Source organism: Trematomus bernacchii, unplaced genomic scaffold, assembly GCF_902827165.1.
Source record: "Trematomus bernacchii unplaced genomic scaffold, fTreBer1.1, whole genome shotgun sequence".
In the NCBI taxonomy this organism is placed as follows: domain Eukaryota; kingdom Metazoa; phylum Chordata; class Actinopteri; order Perciformes; family Nototheniidae; genus Trematomus; species Trematomus bernacchii.
The window spans coordinates 300,099-322,127 of NW_022987807.1; the positions used below are offsets into that span (position 1 = coordinate 300,099).

The 22,029-nt window shown below is 41.7% G+C and overlaps 1 protein-coding gene across 1 annotated transcript in view; it reads left to right on the forward strand.

The window, feature by feature from the left end:
* Nucleotides 1-10,133: 10,133 nt before the first annotated feature.
* fbrsl1 (fibrosin-like 1) overlaps nucleotides 10,134-22,029 on the forward strand; it is a 349,747-nt gene continuing 337,851 nt past the window's right edge. The window contains 1 exon segment of the mRNA XM_034150862.1: nucleotides 10,134-10,439. Within this exon segment, the coding sequence (XP_034006753.1) occupies nucleotides 10,149-10,439 (291 nt within the window). The 5' untranslated portion in view covers nucleotides 10,134-10,148.

A 22,029-nucleotide genomic window follows, 5' to 3' on the forward strand; every position in this document is an offset into this window, starting at 1 on the left:
AACATATCGGTTTCTATGTGGCTTTAGGGAACATATCAGTTTATATTTGGCTTTAGGGAACATATCCGTTTCTATTTGGCTTTAGGGAACATATCAGTTTCTATTTGGCTTTAGGGAACATATCAGTTTCTATGTGGCTTTAGGGAACATATCAGTTTCTATTTGTCTTTAGGGAACATATCAGTTTCTATGTGGCTTTAGGGAACATATCAGTTTCTATTTGGCTTTAGGGAACACCATGGTTTCTATTTGTCTTTAGGGAACATATCAGTTTCTAGTTGGCTTTTTGGTAACACATATGTTTTAATTAGATTCATGGAACACTTACATTAGATGGGTTTAAGGGAACTCTTTAGTTTTGGCTGGATTTAGGGAAAACATACTGTACATTTCTTGTTGAATTAGGGAACACTTATGTTTCATGTTCTATAGTTGTAACACTTATCTTTTTAGTTGGCTTTAGGGAACACTTGCGGTTCTAGTTGGATTTAGGGAACACTTACTTTTAAGTCATATATAAGGAACACTTACATCTGTCATTGAATTTACAGAACACTTTTCTAGTATATACAGTAGGGAACACGCATGATACTACTTAATGAGTGTACATTGAAATGGAAAGTGTGAAAGGACACATTATGTACAGATATTGATTCTCCTTTTCTCACATCTACTATTGACTGTATTCGTTTTCTTACTTTACTTTCACATTTCAAATAAGAATAACTTTTCACTATGAAACTAAAGCTGACCTGACAGCTGAGTGGTTAGGGAACCACAGGGCCAAAACCTAATAATAATAAAAACTAAAAGTATAAAACTACTCTTATATTTTGTGTATTGTCCTCCATCAGTTTCTTCCAACAGATGCCAAGGATGTGATTGAGCGAGGAACATAACCCTGAACAACTGCTCTGTTGGCAAACTCTCCAATACTATACATGTGAAGCAACACTTTTTAATAAAAAAGTAAATAATAAACTCAGTAAACTCTCCCTGGATAAATAAAATAAAGTGAGATGAACTTACAATGTCCTCTATTAAGTGCCTGCAGTTCTTCTCAGCAGGAGTATAGACTTCTCCCTCATTACACAGACAGCCTTCACTGCAGCCTGTTAGATTCCCGCTATGTTTACCCTCTCTGTTAACATTGTGCTCATTATACTGCGTGGCTGCAGATATGTGTGGAAAACAAGCTGAGAGAGTCTCTTATTCTCTCTCTCTGTTACTTTATTTCTGTGTCACTTATTCACGCATATAACAAGCTCGGTCGTGGGTGGGGGAGCCCTCCTCTGAGACGGTTTGTCACATTGTGTCAGCCTGTTGAGAACATCACCTCTGCTAATGTGACACGGCCTTCGAGGTTGAAAAATCTGCCACTTGTGAGCCGTTACAGGGTGCATTACCACACGGCTGCATGTTGGAGAGACGCTAAGTGAGACCAGAGTGAAAGGAGGGAGAGTGGGCTCTGTGTGTGGGAGGTTTGGAGAGGTGGTTGTTTGGAGACTTGGCACAAACGATCCCTGCAGCTTCTGGGGTTTGGTGGCTCGGGCCCTAATTACAGCGTGACCAGTGGGAATACTTCTCTGTCCGGCACAAAGCTCCAGAGAAAAGAGACGTTACATTGAGAAAGAAACCACTCACACCCTGTCAATCTTTGCCTATCCTCGAGTTATTTAACACTTGCACACTGGGCTGAGACACTAACAGAGAGCTGTGACAGTGACACACACTATCCTTAACTGCCTCTTTTTTGTGAGACTTTGATACTAATCCCTCTGCAAGTAATTCCACCTCTTTTTTTTGCCTTCCTTCCTCCACCTCTACTGTTTTTGTTAGATATAAGGAGCACTTTTCTAGTATGATTTAGGGAACACTTCTGTCATTGAATTTAGGGAACACTTTTGTAGTTGGATTTAGAAAACACGCATGATACTTCATGACATTGAAACTCAAAGTGTGAAAGGACACATATGTATAAATGTCTCTTTGATTGTGTATATATAGGTATATACATATTTGCATACATATTTTTATATATATTTGTTTTTGTATTCGGGATTGTGGGAAACTGTATTTCGATCTCTCTGTCTGTACACACAAACTGAAAGATTGACAATAAAGTTGACTTTGACTTGACTTTGATTATGTACGGATATGGATTCCCCTTTTCACATTTCTACTATTGATTGTATTTGCTCTCTTAGTTTACTCTAACATTTCAAATAAGAATAACGTTTCACTGTGAAAAGCAGAGAGCTGTGACAGCGACACAGACTATCCTTAACTGCCTCTTTTTTGTAAGACTTTGATACTAATCCCTGAGAAAGTAATTCCTCATCTTTCTTTTGCCTTCCCTCCTCCACTGAGCCACAGGTCACGATGCAGTCTAATCACTGGGCCGCCCTGTCATGCCGATCATGCAGAATATATTACCAAGTACTTTAAAAATTAATATTTTACATAATCCACTCCATTTTGCTTAAAGGAATGCATTGACCTTTTAGTTAATACGCTTTTTAATTGACAAAACTGTGCTTGATGAAAAGACTTGCAGTTTTTCATCAGTGTTCAGTGTTTAATGCAGGTTTTTTCAGGATTAAGCAAAACTAAAAAGCTGCATGGTTAGAGGAAAACTGGGATATACGCTTGTATGCTTTCTAGGTTAGAGTTACATGGTCTGTTAAGTATAATGCTGGAGCCTCAAGATTTGTTCGCTTATTGAAAATGCTGGAAACGGTGACATCACTATGTAACAGTCGTGCTCCTACTGGCTAGCGCTCCAACACATTGTACGTGATAGGCAAAGGGGCGGGACATCTCTAAGTGGTTGACCAATCGCAACAGAGCTGACCAGCTAACCAATTAGAGCAGACTGGGCTCTGGTTTCAGACAGAGGGTGACAAGGGGTGCTGCAGCACAGGCAGTATGAGAAGAATAAAGAGCTTTTTGAACATTAAAGCATGGAGACATGTCACAGTAGGGACAAAAAATATATGAATATAAACGTGACAATTATAATAATATGTCCTTGCTCAACTGCCAGCCTTTTTGCAAAGCTGAGCTTATTAACTTATGCTCAAGTTTCAAATTCAACAGTGATTTGTTCCTTAATTCTGCAAATTATATCGTGAAGTGGAGTTCCCAAAATGTTGGCCATTCTCTTTCAAAGGTTGATAAGTACAGTAGATGTTTTCCTAAAGGATTTGACATTACTGCCTATGCTTGTTTCCTTATAAACAGTATATAACTGGCAAACTCCACTGCTACAGTAAATGTATAGTGAGTATAGTGAGTCTTTACAGTGATAAACTCGGATAACGTCCTAATTTCATCCGTCTCCCAACCCAGGGAAATCGAAGCTCAGTCCTGTGGAAATATCGACCGCCTTCGGGTCTTTTATGAAAAGCTGTGCTGTCACAACATCTGTTGAAGCGATTTGGAGAGGCAGAGAGCATTGTTACTCCAGCATCAGTGAGGGCACCAGACATCAAGGATCAATAAAAACCATTATGGCATTTCACTCAAAATGTTGAGCAATGCCAGGAACCAAAACAAGAAAAGTGGGAATTCTTGAGTGAAAAGATGTTCACAGTGATGGAGAAAAACGAGCCGAACAGAAACACATCCCTGCACGGCTCACAATATTTCAAAGGAACATCTTTTCATGATGACATTTAACGTGACATTTTGCCACATCAATCTCTAAACTCAATTTATTTCACTAAGATAGCAGGTCACATTGCTAATTTCACCCTGAATGATGCCTGTTATAAAAACCCTACTGCCTGCTCAAGGGCTGCCAATAAATTCTGCTCACAGCTCTGGGGCCAATCTCTCTGTTTGATTAAACTTTGCTCTACAGTGCTATGAAATATCCAAAGGCACTTAGATTTACAACCTGCTCCGTTAAATTATTGACACCTCACTGCTTTGCCTATCAGTTTCTCCACTAATCCCCCGTTGTTAACTCACATATTTAAGTTGGTGACTTCCAGTTGACTTTCATTGATAGACTACCATTCATTCATTATTCATTTGTACTTCATTACTGAAGAGGCCATGGACGTTTCCCATGCAATATCTGCCAGTCTATAAATAATGGTCTATGTTCAACATGAAACAAACAGCTGTTGTCTTTGAAGCAAAGATAGGGAGCGCTGGCTCTGCGATAGATCTGAATAACATGAGCTGTGCAGATATCATGCAGGGAGAGAAAACAAGGGGGGAGAAAGAGACAGTGGGAGAGTGTGTTCGAAGGTTCTCAGGCAGGGAGGATGTAAGCGCTGTCTGTGGAGAGAGCAGGTTAATTTTTCATGTGGCGGTTTGCACAGGCAATCCTATAACTGGCCGTGGTTTCCCGAGAGAGAGCTAGTTTCTTCCGAGGCCCCCAGGCGCATTTCTTGTTGAGTCTGCCTGTAAATTGCCACCAAAACTAGTGAATTACTCCATGATGTGTCGCAGAGGAGAGCCCTATAGGCATAACGCCACAGACTCATGCTTTCCCTCACAGTAATTCCTCAGTGACAGCCAGGCAGCACATTGAGATGTCTCAGTGAGAACCCAACAACTCCATATTTAAAACAGCTGGCTGCCACTGCTTGCTGCTGGTGATTCTGATGGATTGAAACACAAGCATGCTGCTTCTGGTTAAATAAACAATGGGGAAATATTGGGATAATTTGTCGGCAAAACTACCAAAATCACTGCCCTCTCTCAAAAAGGAGACAAGACCCTATGCGATGGTGGTGCTCAATGCTAAGATTGGCATGCTAAACCTCGTAGCTACGTGCTTTCATGAGCCTAATTTAAGAGGTATTTGCTCACAACCAGAGTAATTGACCATTGACAAATCTAACCTGAAAGTTAAAGGAGCACTAATGTGATTACAATTCAATCTGAGGTTTAAGTGAATGTCTACATTTCACGGTAATCTATCTAATAGTTGTTGAGACAAGTCACTCAAAAGAACAATGGTCGGCCTCATAGAGGTGTAAGTGAAAAGGTCATAAGTAAATATCATCTGGTAACGTGAATGGCTCTACAAAAGTTGGTGTCAATCGGCTAGATATTTCACAGAATAAGTGAAAATGTTGCACTAATCTTGGCCCTAAGGGCAAAGTTATGGCGCTTTTCCACTGCAGCACGTAGCACGGTTCAAGCGGGCCGGGCCAAACCAGGCCCGCTTTTTTTTGCTTTTCCACTAGGGGTAGTTCCGCGCCAGGGCTACTTTTTCACCTTTTTTCTGGCCCTCCAAAATCGAGGTTCTTACCGGGTCAACAACCGGGCTGAATATGCTAAACTAATGACGTAAACACTCTCGACTGCTGAATGGTCAGAGAGAATCGCTGGCAAGGGGGCTACAACTACAACAAAATGAACATATTTTACCGTGATTTAATTGTAATACACGTTTCAAAATGATGCCGAAGTAACAACATACTGATACCGGTTAGTAAAAACCATGAATTAATGATTTGACAAGTCTGCAGACAAGACGGCAGGCAAAAAACCTTTTAAAATGCGTGTTTTAAACCAGCAACTGTATTCACCATGACACAGACAGTCTGTGGTTTGTACTTGTTTAACTTTTTTCTATAGTTTCTGAACAGATATGAGGAGCTGTGAGCTCTGAGGGCTAACAGCTAACGGCTGATGTTTTGGTTTTGTGGTTCGCATTGAAGATGAAGTCACGGCAGTTTTACGCAGTGTCGCTCCGCCCGCCGAACAGCCGATCGCCCCGCCTACACTGCGTTACTATAGTTACTACCCTTGTTACTAAACTGTAATGGAAACGCAGCATAAAGTGAGCCTGGCCTACCAAGGCCTAACCATACCATACTAGGTCCTGCAGTAGAAAAGCGCCATTAGAGGATCGCCAAAATCATTAGGATTCGGCCTCTATAGATCATGCATATATGGACATAAAATATTTAGTTGTTGAGATATTTCTCTAAAGGGCACACAAGTCAGCCTGCTTGTGACTAAAAATGACAAGTTGGAATAACCAAAGTCTGAAAAGTTCATCCTCTGGAAACTTTGCATTTCGCTACTACAGTATATGAAATGGCAATCAATCACATATTTGTTGAGCTACTTGGACCAAACTGCAGGACTGGCATTGCAATCCTTAGAGCCACACAGCAAAACACAACATAATCAGTCAAATAGCAAAAGCCAAGGATAGGGAAGGGTTGTTTGACGTCTTCTCAGTGAGCTTGTAGGGCTTCATTATCACTGGTGAACAAGGTTGAACTTAGGATCTTCTTCTTCTCTTTCTTGAGACTCTAATCCATGTCGAAGCTGATTAAACAATCAGTAGCTAAAGCTGATTGGCAGTGAACAATAGACAATGTACGGTCAGTTTGAGTCAGGAGTGATCAAGGACAGGACATACACTATAGTTTTCTTCAGCCACTGAGTGGTATTTGAGAAATTACAAGATTATTGGAAGACTCAACACCTTGTGATTTGCAATATTTCTGTGACTTTAGCAGCCTTACTCTGACCCTTTATCGTAATTAATTTGCCAGAGCCATGTTCTTTAAACAGATGTCTTGTAGAAATCAATCATTTGTAAAACTCTTGCATCAGACATTATTCAAAAAGAATAAGTACTGACATAATAGTCCAAAACTGACTGTCTAGCAAACCCATCAGAACAAATCTGCCACTTACACCATTACCATTTTACCTTGATGGCTTCCAGAAAAGTAGAAAGTAGTCCTAATAAACTGACTGTGCACAAATGATATTGTGAGACCAACATAATTTATCATCTCAGCAACAGTGTAGGGATTTGTGTCTCACAGCTGTGAAGTCCTCTAGTGTGAAATCTAGGCTTATTGATTTCTGCAGGGCTATATTCTTCACAGAGGCTACGGTGTGTTCTCCAGGAGAATTATTTCTCTTTTATCGCTCACTTCGGATCCTTCACCTCTCAATCCTGTGTCGCTCTTCGATCTATCTTAACGGAAAATAACCCTTTAAGCAAGGAGTACCTTGACCCCTCGACATCAAATCAATCCTTATCACGGTGGTGGAGGCAAAGAAAAACAATTCTGCTGCTTAAACGTCATAAAAGCATGACGGCTTCAGGCACAGCCGGGGCGAAGCGTTTCAAAGAGGCATTTCAGAGAGGCGTTTGAAAGACTGCGATGTGGGAGCTCACAGTCTATAGCTATGGATTAAGCTCACAGCAAATAGAAGCATGGAAGAAACAGAGGTAATCTCTTCCCTCTCACCATACCTGTTCCCCCTTTTTTAATCTCCTTACTGAATTAGTTCTTGCAAAGCTGCTCAAACAGAGAGGGGTTTATTCACAGAGGTTAGAGTAACATGAAATGATACTGTCTCAGGTTTCCCCAAAGGTCCATTTCCTCAAAGAGTGATGTGCTGCTCACCTGGATGTTGTCCTCGTAAGCACTCGCTGCCATGCTCAGATTTGCTGCTTGGTTTAAAAAGTGCACGAGGGGCATTCTTAGTAACGGTCCTTGAACTGCAGCCAGAGTAAGTATAACATTTAGCTATTCGCGTATAGATTACACAGTGTAACCTGACGCAGCAGTGTATCATAAAAACTTCATCTTACTCACTCTCTGAGAGCAGCCTCTTGTTTAATTGCCTACAGTGCTCAGGATAATTTACCCCGCGGCACACTGGATTTGCATAAAACTAGTTCCGTTTTGCATTTTGATGCACAGCCTTTGCAGTTTCCCTCAGAATCTCCCACCATAAAACAACTTTCCCACACCTGAACCGCTGCCTAAATATTTCACTCTGCGTTTGCTTCCACTGCTGCTTGTACTGTGAAGATGAAATAATGAGGGTTCTTTAATGCAATATTTCACACTTGCAGAATATTGTAATTTTTCAGCTCCACACCTTGGTATGAGATCATTACCGGTAAGCCTCTGATATTAAGTGTTCATCATCAGAGCTTTCCCCCCCACTCTGACTCTGACTAATGAGAACTGCAAACAGTCACGCTGCTGTTCATAGGCGTCTTTCCTTAGTATGAGCATGATTTTAAATCAAACATAGGGACAATTCAGCCATCTTTGCTGTCGTTTTGTATGTGTTTATGCTGTAACTCAAATGCATTCCCTGAGGATATAGTAAAGTATGACATATTAAGTTACTCACAGTTTGACAGTTTAATGTACTTTCCAGATCAAGTTAAAACAATCTTAGTGGGAATTAAATATAAAAGACTTCAGGTTAACAGATCCATCAAGCTGACTTTATTCAAGCTTGATAAATACTTTTCCAGAAGGCACCTCTTCCCTGACATTTGTAACTTGATTTAATATTAAATAAATGTCACATGCAATCTATTTAGTTTTCTCTATCAATATTTGTTTATAGGGTTATATTTTGGGATGTGGGAATGATCTTGGCATGAGTATTTTGGTGCGAAGGCGGGATACATTCTGAGGGTTTTAACATTTACAGCAGATTTCTTCCCCTTTTTCTATCGATTTTAAACTTTCCCTGACACAATACTTCATAACAAATACAAAGTCACATGCTGTAGTAGAACAGTTCAAAGGGGTACACACTTGTTGGCATAATAATTTACACAACACAAAGCAACATTTTTGCTGTAAGTGTAGGTGGAGTTGGAATTGAAATATGTAATGAAAACAACTGTTGCACAATGCAATGAATATATAATGTCATTGCCCTGATTTCTGCTGATGGAAAGCAGATAAATGAAGCTGTGCTGTACTCTGCAGACCTGGAAGTCCCCACGCTGCACACTGGGAAACACATACAACACACACACTGACACACACACACTCACTGCAGGGTTTAAATAGCTGGGGCACAGGACAGGGGAAGCACTGCAACCCATATTTCAAATATTTACTGTACACTTGTGATATGTTGACAGTAATCTGACAATGAAATGCAACTTTCCACTTTGAGTTGAACTTTTGGGATGATGTCCAACATGGTGAGAGTAATGGACAAGTTGTCAAACCCTGAATGATGATGTGTGTGTGAGAGAGTGTGTGCCTGGCATTTATGACCAGTGACAGCACAGACACGCATGATGTGGCATCTGCTCTGGCAGACTCACAATAAAACAGAGCCTTGTGTGACAAAGTGTGCCAACAGCGAGAGAGAATGATTTCCCCCCCCACTCTTTTTTTTTTTCTACACCAGCTTCCTTCCTATGGTGAATTCGGGCCAGAGGTGGCGGAAATACGTCAGTTATGTGGGTTTCTCTGAAGCTTCACTGCGTCTCTTAATTTCGGATGAAGGGAATGAGAAGGGGGTGGGGGGGGGATTTTAATCACTCCTGTCGCTTTAAGGACACTTATCAGAGCCTTCTTATACGAATAGAAAATACCACGAGCCACCGAGCAGCCAAAGGGACGGACCGGAGTGGATTTATAGGAAACTCAACATTATCTCAACTGGAATAGACCGCTTCATCGCCTCATGGAGTTTGGCCACACACTGGATGTCTTATTCGGATCATTTAGGGAATATTGCGCATAAGTAGCTCTCGGACTTGGGATCCGTTTGAAGCGCAGAGAGGAATATGGGGATTATTCACTCACCCAGCAGACAGCACCGATAGCCTGCGTACTTTCCTCGGCAGGCGGGTTTGTTTCGGACGGATAGTATCCAGAGCTCGGTGTCTGACAGCCCTGGATCATGGATCGGGGAGGTGGAAAACAACAGCGACATGATTCTCTGTCTGCGGCATGCAGCGAGCCCCGGCTGTAACATCGCTTCTTATTATTCCAACAAAAGTTCCGAAGCGGCTGTACGGCGTATATTTTAACTATTTCACCGTGTTTTGCACCTGCTTTAGCGGACACCGCGTCGACACAGTGCGGATTCGTGACAAAATAACGCGTCTTCCCACCGCCGGGAGTGGGATACTTGAACATTTATCGTAATGGAGATTTGAGAGGTTTACACTGAAGGTCATTGAGTGTTATTAGTCTGTGTTTGTTATTCACGCACAGCGCTATCTTTGCGTTTTTAGCGCGGCAGCCTGCAATTGTCAGTTCAGTGTGTGTGTTTGTGAGTGTGTGTGTGCGCGAGAGTGTGTGCGTGTGTTGTTATTACACGGTGCAGCCAGGCGAGCCCCCCGCTGTGGAGTTATATTTACATTTCTTTTCGACAACATGGATGGGAAATTGAAGCAGGGGGGTCGCAGGGCCAAGCGGGAGAGGGTGCGGAGGTTGCGGGAGGCAGGAAGCAGAGACAGCCCCAACTCCTCCTGCTCTGACCGGGAGGGAGGACTCAGTCCGGGGAGGGACGCCGCCTCCCGGCCCGGTAAGAAGGCGCCGCGCCCCGCAGCCGCCGCCAGAGCCCCGCGGCCCCCCCGCAGGAAGAGACGGGAGTCCAGCTCGCAGGAGGAGGACATCATTGATGGATTTGCTATCACCAGCTTCATCAGCCTGGACCGTCTGGAGGTAAGCAGGCTCTGGATCATTACCTGTGTGTGTGTTTGTGTTGGTGTGTGTGTGCATTTTTCATCAGTGGAGTGGTTTCTCAAGTGGAGTTCCCCCCACCCACCCACTCACAAGCAACACAGGACTTGTCTAATTGGTCTTCAATTGGCTTGAGATGATGCCAATTAAAGACATGGATGATCATGTTTGTTGTAGTCATGTCGTAGTGAAGATCAGGGGTTTGGAGAACCTACAATTCACACATCATGTCTTAATTAGGAACACAATTATAAACAACACATAAGCTTTAGATCATATGTATTAGACACAGGTGCTGGGTTCGTTTGCTTTATGTTAGACACTTTAATCTTTAAAAGTACATTCTCAAAAGTGGACTTGCCTAATTGGTTTCCAATTTGTTGGAGATGGTGCCAATTAAAGACATGGATAATAATGTGGGTTCTTATCATGGCATAGTGGAGATAGGGGTTTGGATCCCCCCTTTAAAGGTCTCCCTTATCAATACTTTGGTTTTATTCCCATCATATAAGGTTGCTGACAGTAATACTAGATAATATGAGCACTAGTGTTCCGTGTGTGTGTGTGTGTGTGTGTGTGTGTGGAATCCTTGACATTAAAGTGTCTGACGATCATTGTTATGTAGAATATTATACGTTTAAAGCTTTGTGGATGAGATGTTAATCATTGGCAGTGTATGGTTTGATGAGGAAGATAAACCGGTGCTGCTGTCTGCTGGTTTATTCTCTGATTCACTGCGAGTTGTCAGTGCACTCTTGACATTGTGCTCTTTGATACACCACCATTCATTCACGTGTTACAAGCTGCTGTGCTGATAAGTGATTCTGTCATTACTGCGTTGTGGTATGTCTGTCAGAGAGGAAGGGAAGGAGGTTCTCTTGTGACATCTTGTTTTATCTCATTAAGTTTCCAAATAACAAATACAACTCCCAGAGGTGTGTTTTTTCCCCCCATGGCTCTTCAATGTAAATCCCTAGCTTTAATAAACATACCTAACATTCCCACTGTATATTTTGAGATGACCTCATTTGAAAGCCGGTGCCACATCATTTCAATGACAGCCTCCATGCAGGCTTAGCGATGGTATTAATCAGTCATGATTGACTCTCTCCTCCTACACAGCGCTTAGTCAGTATAATGGTTGAATGCAGATTTACAGCAAAATAACTGCATGGAAAATAAATCAGCTGTCCACCCGCACACACAGCAGAGAAGATTCACTCCCTGCTGTTAACAAGTTTAACCTCTCCAGGTCATCACTAGTTAAATTGCTATTGCATTTAGCTCATGGTTCCTAAAGTGGGTGTGAAAACAGATAAACAAAAGGAGAAGTGTTTAACTATAAATTGCTATCCTGTAATTAATGCATAGATATAGCAGACGCTAAACACAACCAGAGCATTTCTGTAGCAGTTATGGATTACAAATATTACACCTCATAAACTCCTATAATGATGCCATAGATTGCATAGCATCATAAAGTAGGATAAACTCCCCATTAGTAGCACAGTGAGCGTATGCAGCACAGCAGAGCAGTGCTTCCCTTAGATAAACTTGTTACTTGTTATCAAATGTACATGAAATGTGTGTGTCTGCGCCCATTCTGTGTGATTTGAGTGCAGCGTGCTGGGAGTTTTTCTGCCCTTTGTGCTGCCACCTCTGACAGCTGCTGACTGTGAAAGACTTTTAGGATGTCATCGCTGCAAAGTGCTTCTATTGTTGCTTCTTCTGCTCTCTAACCTGATGCTCTGTTGACTTTAAGGATCTAACGTGTGCATTTGATGCTGTTAGAGATAAATCGTGATCACACTTTACAAACTGTCCTGTTTGGGCTGTAGAGCTTGTTGTGTTTCCACTAATGTTTCTTGCAATAATGTATAAGGTCCTTCCCTTTAAGTTACACACTTTGACAGTTGAATGTTTATATATCCTGATTTTGTTAAAGCAATCTTGCTGGGAATTCAACTTTTGATAAAAGATGGCAAGTTCACAGCTCCAGCAAACGGATTTGATTCCATCCCAGAGGAATAGAGCAATTTTCCAGTCAAGCAATGCATTATGCAAATACTAACCAGGCATTTACAAAGAAGGCAGCACTTCCCTCCCCTCTGTAACTTGATTTAGTTTTAAATAATTCACCTGCAATTTATCAAAAGCAGTTTATACATATATACTTCCATGTGGGATTGATGATGCATGCAATGAGTATTATAGTATGACGAATTACTGGATAATTCTAAAAGTCTGAAGGGTTTGATCATTTACAGCTGAAAAACATACGTTTTCCTACTACAAAAGTACCTTAAAACAACTGCAAAGTCTCATACTGTAAAATAGAGTATGAAATTAATCTAAAGTAGTGTTCCACGTTTGCATATTAAACCAACATAATTCTTTACATTCATAAAGGCATGAATAATAATGCATTTACTGTACGTGTAGGTGTAGTTTAACCCAGCATGGGCAGTGAAATATATACTTAAAGCACACTTTAGTTCACACGTTGGACATCTTGTTCCTGCTACTGTTGTTTGTAGCTGCAGAGCATTTTGTGTTTCTAATAAGGTTTCTCGTTTGGACGCTTTAATACTATAAACATGCTGCCTTTGTGTGTTTGTGGAGAGGAAATTAAGTGAAATATTTGTTCATAGCAATAATAGTTGTTATACTCAAGTGGTAAATCCATGTTGAATGAACACATAGAGAACAGCGGGCTCCATATAAGAGCTTAAGTTTCAAGGCTGAGCAAATGAGGCATGATACGGCTCGATGTGAAATGATACTCACAAGCCAGATACTTGTTAGTAATTGGTCTGATTTGCATACAAATGGACTTCGCTTATTAAAAGATGTTGGTGTATTTGATGCAATTACATGAGGGAATGTGCCTCGATTTCCCCTACATGCGGAGACGGAAATGAGCTTTTTGTGTATATGCGGTTGTGGTTTATACATTGCATCGCTGTGGATGAAATGCTACTGGAAATGCCTCCTGATTGGTCACACTTTCACCTCCTCACTGTATGCTTGAGTAGAGCTCATGACCTACACTACCTGTGCTAATTGCTCATCAATTATGAGGAGGACACAGCGACGTCTGACCTATTGCATCACGCTCGGATAAGCAGACAGACTGTGTCCCCCCCCCGACCTCCTCCAAGTGACTGATGGCCGGCACGTTGTGTTTATGTCGGGCCGTACAGTCAGACTGCTGTCTCATTAGCATTCTGCCAACATCACCCCCCCCCCTCTCTGGGTTCACTGAGCCCACATGGCCAACATACTAATATTTACTTGTTTCTTTTAATCTCCATCTAAGCCCGTTGCTGTGCTCACAGGACTCGAGGATGATCATGTTTTATAAAGCCCCCGTCACCTTTAGGTTGCTGTTATGTGATTGTCCTATTTTAATGTGCAGCAGCTACTGGCAGTGGGTAAGAGCCGAGGTTAGGGTTTCCTCCCGGAGCACTTTACCTCTAAACACATTTGTTGGTTTGTTGTTGTTGATATTCAGGCTCTACGCTGATGGGATCAAGCTCCCTGATGAAGGCTCAGGCTGTACCGTGCTCCTCTAACCTGTTTCATTTGCAGCCAAAAGCAATTTGAAGCATTTATGGTGTATTTATTTGCTTTGAATCCCAGCAGTTTCTCATAGGAAATCCGCGTACTTACCTGTGCAAATTGACTGTACAAACACAGCCGTCCTGCTGTGACACCTTATTGTAATTAGAGAAATGTAAGGGATAATTCAGTGATGATTCAAACATTCAGTCTGCTATTGTTGGCTTTGCAGAGAGGAAGAAAAACCTTGTTTAGTTTGGTTGGCTCACTTACTACTCCTGTCATTGCTTTAGATATATTTAGCTATTTAAGGTAGTTTGAATGATTCATTTCAATTCCACAAATGCTGATAAGTCAACCTCCTAGAAATGGAAATGTTTTCACCTGACATCTGCGCTGCAAAACAATTTCACCGCTGCGGCTTAGAAAGTCTCCCCGTGGGTATCGAACGAGCGAGCAGATAATAAAATGACACAATTATCCATCTGTCACGGTATTAATAAGATGTTTGATTTGCTCCATTTGCTCTGTGAGTGGCGTCGGAGAGGCAAATCCCCTCTTGTTAATCCACAATCCTTCTGTTCATCTGCTTTAACATGAATTTACAGATTTGTTTGGGTATTTCGTTCCGCAGCATGAGTTTCTAAATACACTCTAATGGGGATTTAGGTTTAGTTGATTTAGTGATATTACAACATTGTCGAGGGCAGGAAGCCGAAAGGCCGGGTAAAAATGGGTTTGATAAATAAATAGAAGCTCTTGATGGGATAGAGTCTTTTTATTTATCCAGGGAAGTGTTGCTAAACATGATTGCTCTTTCTCTTCACAGCCCGGCTTGACCCACTTACACTAATCATCATCTGCTGCTGGCCACTGGGCAGCTCTGCCTGAGCAATATGGGGACATTAAGTCCCTCGCCCTAGGGGAGCTCGACAGTTGTTGTTAGGGAAGCTGCGAGTTGCAGATTTACTCTCTCCACCCATATTTCCCCAGCTGGTATATGGAGCTACGCCAGCGACATTCCTCTCACAAGCATGTGTCTTTCTATTCTTACAAGTGCTCAGATGAAGGCTTCAAAGGATTGTTTTGGAGGGTTTCTCGTAAAGTAACCACACTTACACATCTTACACTCAAGTCCCATCACTGTCGTTGCAGGGCGTCTTACTGCACTCAGATAGCACCATGTGCTCCTTATTAACAGTCATTAGTACATCTAACAATCAAGCGTTAGCCGAGTGTCACAACATTACATATTTAATTATTGAACCAGTTTAAACATCGTGGCTGCAGAGATTAATAAACCTAACACCTTTAGAGCTTCAGCGGAAATATATTCTTTCTTGAGATAAAAGAAGATATATTATGATAATATTCAGGTGTATATCAGTATGTAGTGTATCTACTTTAAAGAGTCCTCTCCTGCTGATGTTCAGGTGTATATCAGTATGTAGTGTCTCTACTTTAAAGAGTCCTCTCCTGCTGATGTTCAGGTGTATATCAGTATGTAGTGTCTCTACTTTAAAAAGTCCTCTCCTGCTGATGTTCAGGTGTATATCAGTATATAGTGTCTCTACTTTAAAGAGTCCTCTCCTGCTGATGTTCAGGTGTATATCAGTATCTAGTGTCTCTACTTTAAAGAGTCCTCTCCTGCTGATGTTCAGGTGTATATCAGTATGTAGTGTCTTTACTTTAAAGAGTCCTCTCCTGCTGATGTTCAGGTGTATATCAGTATGTAGTGTCTCTACTTTAAAGAGTCCTCTCCTGCTGATGTTCAGGTGTATATCAGTATGTAGTGTCTCTACTTTAAAGAGTCCTCTCCTGCTGATGTTCAGGTGTATATCAGTATGTAGTGTCTCTACTGGGACATGTCTCCATGCTGTAATGTTCAAAAAGCTCTTTATTTTTCTCATACTGCCTGTGCTGCAGCACCTCTTTTCACCCTCTGTCTGAAACCAGAGCCCAGTCTGCTCTGATTGGTTAGCTGGCCGGCTCTGTTTTGATTGGTCAACCGCTGAGAGATGTCCCGCCCCTTAGCCTATCATGTACAATGCCTTGGAGCGCTAGCCAATAGGAGCGCGAGTGTTACATAGTGATGTGTGGGAGAGAAACCTTTTACAAGCAGACCATTTTCAGGCACAAAAAACCTATTTAACACAGTACAGGAAATAGAAAACCCCAAAAGATTAATAGGGCCTCTTTAACTGGTTAGACATAATCTTTGATAGTTTGTTTATCACATGTTTTCCCCTCTCTCCTTGTGGTTAGCTGTGTGCTTCTACTGTAAAGCTGCTCTGATTGCCAGTGTGTGTAACACAGTGAACTGATACTGCCACTGGAAGCCACAGCAGTCTGTAGTTCGACGTCTTGCTTTGATGTCGTGGCAGCAGATTTGTTTTCAGGGTTTGCAGCAATCTTGTTTCGTGTTTTCACTTTCCCCCGACGGTGATAGTGCTGTGCATCATATGCCGGCACTGACAAACAACTCCAGCTTTAATTAACAAGGCAACCCCCCGAGGCTGCGCTGCGATTGGCTGACACATCCCACGGAGAGAGCTTTCTTAATGCCGGTGGGACGTCCCCTCTCTCTTACTGTCACACTCTGTGGGCGACAGCATGGCTGATAAATGCTTGGTCACATTCACAAGCCTTCTCTCTCACAGGACTGAACCTCCGCTGTGCATCTGTCCAAGCCATCAACCAGTGACCTAAATATATCCACTGATGAAGCTTCTAGTGTGTTCGTGTGAATGTAGGAGCATGGCAATCTCTGTGTCAGCCTCCTCTGTGACTACAAAGCTATTGTATTCAGCTACGGAGGATTCATGTGACAAAATAAAAGACAACTGGAGGAAATGCTTCAGTTCACAGAATCCCAGCATGTCAGACAAAAAGTAGTTTGATGCCAGGACAGAAAACATACATATGTGCATGTAAGGATGTTTAAGGCCTCAACAAGAAATAATTTTTATTCCTAAATGGGGTGCTCATTGTTTTAAGGGTTATTTGGTTTGTAAAATATTGTGTCAGCAGTGTACAACTCAAAGAGGTTCAGTTTACTGTTGTAGAAGTTTAAGTAAAGAAGCAAGTGTTCATACACCAGACACTTGAACCTATTCATCTTTTCTTCAAGAATAACAAACATTGAATTGATTGTCACAATTTTGAAACCTATAGTAGACCTTTGGTGCTGTTCTTTTACCAGGAGGTCCCTCCTTGTTTTGTAGTTATCATGCACACTCAAGAAAGGCTCATGGCTGAGAATGCGGGCAATGCAATACACATTTTCTACCATTCCCCATCATTTTTGACATTTGGGGTTACTAAGTGTAGCAATGCATGTTCAAAGGGAGTGAAGAAGACTGCAAGCCAGCGCAGAGTGGTGCTAAGCATGTAGGATTTCAAAATGAAATAGTGCTATTATCGCATGGCAATTGTTTCCAAAGGAAGGTGTTGGACTTCAAGGATATACACCGTGCAATTTGATAATACACACTGAATTAAAAAACATTTTCCATTTCAGCTACTGTAGTTTTAAATATCACTCTGAACCCGGTGAATCCATCAAGTGATGCCATTTCCGTTTAAATGTTTACTTTATCAGACACTTTGTTTGGATCTCAGCATGCATGTCACCAGCTTTTTGGTACTTGACAGATTTCAAAGTGAGTGGAACAGACATTTGAGTCACTAATAAAAGGCAAGCCAGACCCTACCTCAGTCGGCACTAGACAGTCTGTTTCCTTCATTTTTTCGAGGCTTTCAGCCAGTAGCACTGGTGCCTTTTTTGAGAGGCAGTGGGGGAAAATGCATGCTGGCCCTGAGGGGTCCCCTTCTAAAGCGCTGTCAGGTGTCCATTCTGAGGTATCACTCCATTGCCTGAGTGCAACATCACTACCGAACCTGATTATAAGAGCCTCTTTGTTTCCAGATAGCATGACAGGTGAGGAACTGCTGAATACTGCAGATAGTGGAACATGACTGACACATATTAAGTGGCACATAAGAACATGCCGGTAGCTTGTTGCAGGTATATCCATTTCCTGCTCGTCGTCCTGAGCCGTCTTCCATCTTCCTGTCTGGGTGTTTTCATTGCGCTGAATGACAGGATGTAATTATGCTGTGATTAAGATGCTGTCTGTATAGGAAGGTTCCCCGGTAATTATCCACCGCTGATTTGTCCCCGCTCGTTTCACGTTTCATAACCCCTCTCCTGTTCCTCCACTGCTTGATTAATGCATGTTACCAAACAATGTTAACAAAGTATTTTATTTAAGCCGTTTAAGAAAAAGTCTGCTGATAACGTAATCGTATTTGTCATTCAGCCGAGGTGTTCCCAGCCCTGTGATGTTGAGACGCTTGGAATGAAAGACGAGGGCTGTAAAGGATTAACAACACAAATAATGAAACCTAAATAGAGAGGGCAGTGTTTAAGTGGCTTATTAAGTAATGGCTGTTTTCCTTTTCAGCCGTGCCCTTCACTGACACAGAGCAAAGAGAGAGCTCTGAAAGCCTGGCTAGCTTCAACCTTCAGATCACTTGAATCCCTTTTCAACGTTTTGTTTGCACGAGAGTGTAGGTCAATCTCTCTCAGAGCGGAGTCATTGGTCTGTTGACTTGGCGTGTGTGTGGTGGAAAGTAATAATAACGGTTTGAACAATGCTCTCCTGCCAACCAAGGTGAATACTTTACAATCAAGTGGTGAACCTGAGCATGCTACTGAATCTTTTGAGGAACGCTTGCAGTCGTTGTATGTCACTAGTGGTCCATGTATCAGACATTAAAGGGGCCCTATTCTGCTCTTTATCAGGTCCATATCTGTATTTAGTGTCTCTACTGTGACCTGTCTCCATGCTTTTATTTTTCTCATACTGCCTTTTCACCCTCTGTCTGAAACCAGAGCCCAGTCTGCTCTGATTGGTTAGCTGGCCGGCTCTGTTGTGATTGGTCAACTGCTTAGAGATGTCCCGCCCCTTAGCCTATCACGTACAATGTGTTGGAGTGCTAGCCAATAGAAGCGCGAGTGTTACATAGTGATGTCACTATGAATGGAGGAAACTTTGTGATTTTAGCCTTTCCAGGACATTTACAAAGGGAAAACCCCCACAAGTAGAAAAGGGACCCTTTATTGGTACATGATTAAAAGACCTTCTGTATTGTGTTATGCAGGGTACAACTTTAGAAATAACATCTGGAAATAGAAACTGAGAACACAGCATTTTAAATCCTCTACAACTTAAGGATTTTACTGTGTTCAGGGTTCTGCCAAATGCTAATACTGGCAAAAATAAATCATCAAAACACAGCGATCAGCCTCAGCGATGTTTATTTAGAAGAGTCTTGTTTTTTTAAAAGCATTACTCACACAGTTGTGACATGGTGCGAGTCTTGCTGCATGTTTTCTTAATAGACTGCTCTTGGTGTGAAAGCAATTAGCTTTAACAGTTGTTGACATGCTCTTCTGCTACGACACTTTCTACCAACACCAGCTCTGAGGGGAATAGTGTGTATAGGCCAGAGTTCCCGTTAGAATATTTTTTTGCCGGTCAACATGTCCGTTAAAGTTGAAATCTTCCGGACAAAATTAGATAAGTGCCGGTTAAAGGTCTTCTTTGTTATTTATTGAGCTTTAAAACAAATTGATATGATTCGACATTAAACAAACTAATTATAGTAGATTAACTACATTATTCAAAAGTGTACAGTAATTTACAAAAACGCGGGAATAATAAACGGAGCGCTCTCTCCTTCTCCTGACAGCCCGTCAGTATCATGCAGCTCGCGGATCCAGTAATGAGTGACCCGACAGTAAAACTAAACATATCTATAACTAGTTTAGGTAGTTTGAGAGGTAATTAAAATAGCTACGTGTGATTTTCTAACCTGAAGTGTGTTTTGCTCTGCTCGCCGCTGCAGGGGATCATGCAGAGCTGCGTGTCGACTCGTCAGCAGCAGCCGATCTCTCTCTCCTGTCAGATTAGACTTTACTCGCATTTATGTCCATATCGATCAGATCTAGCTAGTTCTAGCTAATGATATGACTACCTGCTTGTTAAAAGACACCTAAACAATAAGCGTCGCTATGCAACCGGATGAGGCCACAAAGTATAGCGCAGCATTATGCATTTGTTTACATGCCCACCGGAACCCCGAGGCATTACCAACAGATCAACGCACAATCAACCCATACAGGACATCTCTTTCTCCACATTAAGTGTTAGACATTAGAATTGACAATTTTTGTCTGTCACATACTCTTTTGTCTGTCACATACTATTCTTGTCTGTCACATAAGTGGCGCAACTGATGCGGTATTGCGCTAAGGGAAAATTATTTTGACCGGACATTTTGACCGGAGAGATTTAGATTTGCCGGACTTCAGCATATTTTACCGGTCATTGTCCGGTAATTACCGGCTAACGGGAACTCTGGTATAGGCCGAGTGACGCTGACAATAATTCCTCGGCACTCAGCTCCCTGTCTGAAATAAGATACGCTGATATGTTTGTCTGCAATTTATCACCGCTTATTGTTTGTTGGTATGTTGATCATCCACAGCATTTAGCCTTTCTGTGTGGGTGCAGAGCAGAGCAGAGTGAGGACTGTTTGAGTTTCTCTGTGATAGCTTTGGCAGCCATAAAACAAGCTGTGGCCAAGATAATAGAGCTTAGATAAGAGGGAGGTTACGCAATGTGGAATTTCTCTTTTTTTTCATCGCCTATTATGTTCCCTTCACTGTCTGGATGACATTTTCCTGACAACTCTGCGCTCAGCTGCCACACTCGGTTTCTCTCGTTGAAATTAAGCACCTTATCGGACACATTTTGGCTCATAGTATTTGCCTGTGGACACACTGCAGGTGGAAGGACATTAGTTTGTTATCAGGCTGGTTAATACCCTTGCACTCACATGTGGTAATCAGCTGGTTGTTGTTATCTGTTGATATGATAGTAGGGGTGCAGTTTGCCTGATTCACCGTGACGTCACAGCTTTCCCTTTAACCTAATTTACTCTTATGGGACATTTTACCACATACTTCCACAAATGATATTCTGGTTTCAAGTTGTATGAACCTGTCTGCATTCAATAAGTTAACACGAACACCTGCACAATGTTTAAATCATCAGTGCAAGATCAACAACTGCATTTTAAGATGACTGGTTCTTTGATTAAAATGTAAATCTAGCTGTCAAATGTTAGCTTCAACATGTTAGTTTGTGCTAAGCTAACTAAGGGTTCAAGCTTAACATTACAACAATGAGAAAACTGATAATGCAATGGATTCTGGGTCAAATTTTGGATAACACGTTTTGTTTGTACTCAACTGAAAACAGTTATGTGTTGTTTTGCAACCACTCCACCATAGCAAACAGTATCATTGGTATTGTAGTATAGTATACCCACCATGCCAACATTCAGGACAAAACACAATTAAGAAATAAAGCTGAAATAATTCAAACTGATGTGAGAGTCCCTTGTTTACATGTTAAATCATTATAAGAAATGTTAAAAGGTGGGGTAGGTAAGTTTGAGAAACGGGCTCGAGATACACTTTTTGTTATATTCCATGGAATGCTCTTAACATCCTGATAGCAATGAATATCTTAAGTAAATACTGTAAAAAGCACGACCAATCATTTTAGCCGGCCCGGCTAAAATAACTGGATGGCCTACCTGCCTGTCAGCCTTCCATCTGTGCACAAACTTATCTCGTGCCCTCATTGGTCATGTGCGCGTTCGTGTGTGTTGGAGGAGGGGCTCTATAAGGAAGTGGCAGATTTTCTCCGGTTGTATATTTTCAAATTCTAGCGATCTCAAGCCGGTTTCTCAAACTTACCTACCCTACCTTTAACATGTGAAAACAGAAAAGGGAAATGAGAAGCTCCTGTAGTTTTGCAACTATCTATTCATAATATGGCTTTGTTTAAAGAGATACTATTGTTTTATTATTGCTATAATCTCTATATTTGCATGACAAGTGGATGCAGCTGACAGAAGGATTCTCCCTGGGTTT